The sequence below is a fragment of the Glandiceps talaboti genome, chromosome 15 (assembly GCF_964340395.1).
Source record: "Glandiceps talaboti chromosome 15, keGlaTala1.1, whole genome shotgun sequence".
Lineage (NCBI taxonomy): Eukaryota > Metazoa > Hemichordata > Enteropneusta > Spengelidae > Glandiceps > Glandiceps talaboti.
Window position 1 is genome coordinate 23310309 of NC_135563.1, and position 5463 is coordinate 23315771.

Sequence of the window (5463 nt, forward strand, 5' to 3'; positions counted from 1 at the left end):
AGGCACTGAGATTACAGCAGATTATGTAATAACGTACTACATCTTTTTTTTAAAAACAATTCAGCAATTTTGCAGGTCTGGACAAAAGATTTTAATGTGTCAGGTGTGATTGGCAAAGATGTTGGTGAACTTCTCTGTCAGGCTTTGAAAAAGAGAGGGGTAAGAGTATTTGTTGTATTTCCCAGTGTATATACAATGAATATAAGGGTTTAACCATGACTACCAACACATGTCTGAGACAGTGTCTTCTGCTCCATGCCTCGTGCTACCATAGACATATGATAGACATGGTGCTACCTTTCCTCTACTAATAACATAACACTTGGGGGCGCTGTTGCCATGCAAGTGTTCACACAATAGCAATATCAACGGTTAATTTTCCCCAAAAAATAAATTTCAATTTAGATTGAATAGTGAGTCTTTCCACAGCTTTCTATTATTGACATTGGTTTTTAACATGTACATATTTATAACGACAAAATATTACAGAATTACATATTTTGTCTAAATAGCTTGCTGTAGGAAATGAAGTCCCATCTGCTGTTATGAACTTACTTGGCTGTTAGCGGGTGGGAGTGGGGTATTGATAAGTCTGGGGACATACCTTTGTAGTTCATATATAGATATATACATATTTGCAAACAATAAGGAGAGCATCTTGTAGTCTTCTCCCCTTGTTATTAAGGATATTTCCATCATTTTGTGATTTTCTTAATTTTGTAACAGCTTCCATATGTACAAACAAATCCTTCTATCTCACTAAAACAAAATCTAAATACAACCTCCTGCCTTTCTTCTGTTTACAGGTTTCTCTAGATTTGATGGCCATTATTAATGATACTACAGGAGTACTTGTATCATGTGCCTATGATCATCAGGATTGCAAAATTGGTTTAATTGTTGGTGAGTACGTATGTATGGTGTGTAAATAATCTGTAAGGAACACTGTGATGGGACGCCCTCACACATTGGTCAACCCCTCTCACAGACTTTTCAAAATATGTATGATATGATATGATATGATATGATATGATATGATATGATATATTAGGTTTATCAGTTTTTAATGTATATTTCTCAAATCACACAAAACAAGATTTGGATTAGCAAATAAGTAGGGCTAGGTTATCAGAAACTTACATTTTTTTTTACTTGTCCTCAACATAGTAATAGATGTATGAACCCATTTTAAGATAACCACTACTAGGTATGCGTGATATAGTCAGTCATAATTTGGCATTCCCCTCGTGCAAATCAACACAAAACATACTTAAATCCAAATTGTCTTCCTTGTCCATATCTTAAAACCACAGGTACTGGTTGTAACTGCTGCTACATGGAAAAGTTAGACAATGTTGAATTATGGAATGGCGATATGGATGACCCTAAAGAGGTTGCAATAGATATTGAGTGGGGTGCTCTGGGAGACGATGGCTCCTTAGATACATGGAGAACACCAATTGATTTTGAAACTGATGCACACACTGTAAATAGTGGACACCAAAAGTAAGTGGATATCAATCACTCAAGGAAAATTATGCAGGATCATGTTTAGGAATATAAAGAGCGCCCTCAATCACAGTACAGAGGATCATGAACAACTACATTTTTCTAAAACCACTAGGCTAACTTACTGTGGCAACAGTAACAAAATTCTCTCTGTGTGAGAGAAAATGTTTTTCTTTTCTTTTTTTTCAGAGTGTGTATAAATACATATTGTTTGTTAAAGAAATTCTGACCCAAGAGATAAAAGAACTTGTGTCATTTGAGTTCTCAGTTCAATATTGCTATAGATATTCAAAATTAGATGAGGTTTCAGTTTTAAAAAATTAAAACCTATTACATCTGGAAAAAAAAGATATGAACAAAAACAAAACTTCTTACTTTACCATGTCACTTTCCTTACTTTTATGTAAACTATAACAAAATTATAAATTTATTCTCTGCTGTGTGCATCTAATAAGAGACATGCTTTTTTTTTTTATGAGGGTCATGGACTCAAGGTGATAAAGATGATTTTGATAGTCACCACATAGCAAGTGATTACAAGAGAACATCAAATTTTATTGAGTTGTAATAAATTGTTGTGTGTCAGTGGCATATCAAATTGACTTAGAGGGAACACAGTGTACCATATGCAATATCAACTTGTATAATTCATTGCTCTTCATTTTGTTTTGAATGCCATCACCAAAGGTATGAGAAGATGATTACTGGAAACTACATTGGAGAAATTGTTCGTTTGATTGTGAGTAAACTTGCACAAAATGGCTTGTTATTTGGTGGCAAACCATCCAAGACACTGACGACAAAATGGACATTTGATACAAAGTATATATCTGAAATTGAAAGGTATGACCATCTTGGATTGCTACTTGTAAGACTACTCTATTACTTTCATCATGAATATTCATGAAAATCTGTTGATGTCTTATTCTGCTGGATACATTTTTTAGAAGTTTAGCAGGGTAAGGGACTGGGTTTTTTTCTTCATCAGGGTGAAAGGTTGGATTGATTTTTTATCATTGTTACAACAAACAAAAAGTCTCTGACCCCCTCCCTGTAAAAACTGAAGCAATATGACTCCATCATGAATTTTGAAAACATACTGGACCCATCTACTAACCTTCCCCCACACCCCACCCCCATGTCCAAAGAAACTGACCAGTCTCTTGGGAGCCAGTTATCATATTTGTCCATGCAACTTGAGAAATGAACTTGACATTGAAAAAGTTGGATATGATCATCTATCCGTGTGTGTGTGTGTGTGTGTGTGTGTGTGTGTGTGTGTATGTGTGTGTGTGTGGGTGGGTGGGTGTGTGTATGTGTGTGTGTGTGTGTGTGTGTGTGTGTGTCTGTGTGTCTGTGTATATATGTCAATACATCATACTGTAGTTATCAGAATGATGGAAGACTATAGTTTGGTCAAAAGGGGCACAAAAAAAGTAACTTTATTTCTTCCTATTTTTATAATTTTTCTCAGGGAGCCTAAGAATACCTATGACGTATGTAAAAAGGTTCTAAGAGACTATGGAGTGGAAGCAAGTCTTGAAGATTGTCAGATAGTTAGAAGAGTGTGTGAAGTTGCCTCAACTAGAGCTGCATGGTTAGCTACAGCAGGTATTGCTGCAGTAGCTGCCAAAATAGGTGTCTCAGAAGTCACAGTTGGTATTGATGGATCAATGTACATCAATCATCCAAAGTTCCATGATCACATGACAGAGGCAATAAAAGTTCTGTCCAACATCAATGTCAAGTTTGTTCGTGCAGAAGATGGAAGTGGTCGTGGTGGAGCACTAGTTGCTGCAGCAGCTGCAAAAGTGGTTGCTTAGGTTACCAGCAGTTATAGTAGATGAATTTCATACATACGATATTGTATTGATGTCTGTGTGCTATCCTTATGCTATTTGGTTTTTATAACTGAAATAAAGGTTAATTGTATCACCAAAAGTTGAATTGTTTATTTTTCTGAGTATACTGAAATAGTGAAATACCAAGTTAACAACTAGATACCTATTGTACAAGTAAATGTGATTTAACACCAAGTCCAAATCATATAATTTGTACTTCTCTGTGTACAATTTTATTTCCTTCATATTTACAATATTCAGGTTCATTATTTTGACTGCCACATATCCGAAATAATCCTGTTGGCTCGGCTTTTATTGATTCTACACACTTTTTAGTTTCTGGTTTATCCTGGTACATGTTTGTCAAAACAACGTCGTCATAGCAATTAAAAGCTAGATGAAGTAACTAATTTTTTTTTGGTACAATAAAGTAGAAAAAACCACATTTATATGCTAAATTAAATTTAGCCCCTGTAACAGTACCTGTGTATACCCAGTACAGGTCTGTACATGCTCTTAAAACACTACTATAACCTGTTTGCGAGTTATTCTGATATTCTAAAAAATTTTACACACCTGTATACATACTTGTACCAACAGACGTTATTAAAGGAGCATGACACTTTTGAAAATAAAGACATTTTCATAAACTATGTATTCTGGAGAGTCATTTTATGATTTTACATCATTAACTTGCAATTCAGAAAAGCATTTGTGCCTTTATATGGTATCTCTGCTGTGGGCTAATGCATCATGGGAGTCAGTAGAAATAATATATTCAATATTGAAAGTTACAACTTCACACCACACGATATAAATGCTGTCTTTTTATTTCATAATGTAATATTCATTTAGACATTCATTGACAATACAATATGCACATGAATATTGGCAGTTACTTGTGCTGTTCTTGTTTGCAGTGCATCACTAAAATTGTGTCTTTGGCACCAAAATTCATGTAATGCTCTTAATCTGCTAGCACAGCTGTCTCCTGAAATTTCGCCCTTCATATTTGAAAGAAGTTTTGTACAGTAATTGTATACGTCATTTGTGCTCTTTTTTCTGAGACATTTTTTTGGCGGAGCTTTTTCTCTGTTTTCAGAGCTGTTGTATTATTTTTTTGTTAGTTTGTTGTACAATGTGCCCAGACGTAGTGTAGTGTAGTGTAGTGTGTTTCTTTAAGAATTAAAATAATAATAATAAAAAGAATTAGGCACAGACAACCATACATAGTGTATGTAATATATAGTGTATTGGTAACCACACCACCAACTACACTCGTTACGTTACAACCGTACATAGTGTATGTAATATATAGTGTATTGGTAACCACACCACCAACTACACTCGTTACGTTACTACCGTACATAGTGTATGTAATATATAGTGTATTGGTAACCACACCACCAACTACACTCGTTACGTTACTACCGTACATAGTGTATGTAATATATAGTGTATTGGTAACCACACCACCAACTACACTCGTTACGTTACAACCGTACATAGTGTATGTAATATATAGTGTATTGGTAACCACACCACCAACTACACTCGTTACGTTACTACCGTACATAGTGTATGTAATATATAGTGTATTGGTAACCACACCACCAACTACACTCGTTACGTTACAACCGTACATAGTGTATGTAATAATCACTAGTGGTCTGAAGTATTTATATATCAGACACAATCTGTGAACAAGAAAATAAAGATGTTTATTAGGACTTAAATCAATTCTGATATTTAATTCAAATCGTCGATAATGATCGGGGAAAGTAAAAACCTTGATGATAAAAAAACACCTCCGACGGGACTCGAACCCGCAATCCCCGGCTGACTACAGACTACACGTTATCATGAGTAGGAGGCCGATGCCTTATCCATTAGGCCACGGAGGCTTGCTGGTCGAAGCTTACTATTTTTTGTTTATCAAACATAAATCTAATCTTTCATATCTTCCAGCGTCATAGATCTAGTAAAACTGGATTTGAAAGCAGAACAAAACACCAACAATATCTATATTTTACGAAGAATCTTTGGACATGGTAGATTGGCAAGTACGCACACGTCAGGCGAAGGGCCGCGTACCGCGTACACATTCAAGACG

At 35.3% G+C, this 5463-nt stretch overlaps 1 protein-coding gene and 1 non-coding gene across 2 annotated transcripts in view; one reads left to right on the forward strand and one right to left on the reverse strand.

The window, feature by feature from the left end:
• Window positions 1-3332, forward strand: part of LOC144446365 (hexokinase-2-like) — a 22884-nt gene extending 19552 nt beyond the window's left edge. Inside the window, exons 13-17 of the mRNA XM_078136112.1 lie at window positions 65-159; window positions 807-903; window positions 1314-1506; window positions 2197-2352; window positions 2984-3332. Coding sequence (XP_077992238.1) covers window positions 65-159; window positions 807-903; window positions 1314-1506; window positions 2197-2352; window positions 2984-3332 — 890 coding nt within the window. The remainder of the gene's footprint in view (window positions 1-64; window positions 160-806; window positions 904-1313; window positions 1507-2196; window positions 2353-2983) is intronic.
• A 1823-nt stretch (window positions 3333-5155) lies between these two features.
• On the reverse strand, window positions 5156-5254 carry Trnar-ccu (transfer RNA arginine (anticodon CCU)). Its single transcript has 2 exons — window positions 5218-5254; window positions 5156-5191 (listed from the first exon to the last, which is right to left on the reverse strand). It is a non-coding gene; the product is annotated as a tRNA-Arg (tRNA).
• Window positions 5255-5463: the final 209 nt, after the last annotated feature.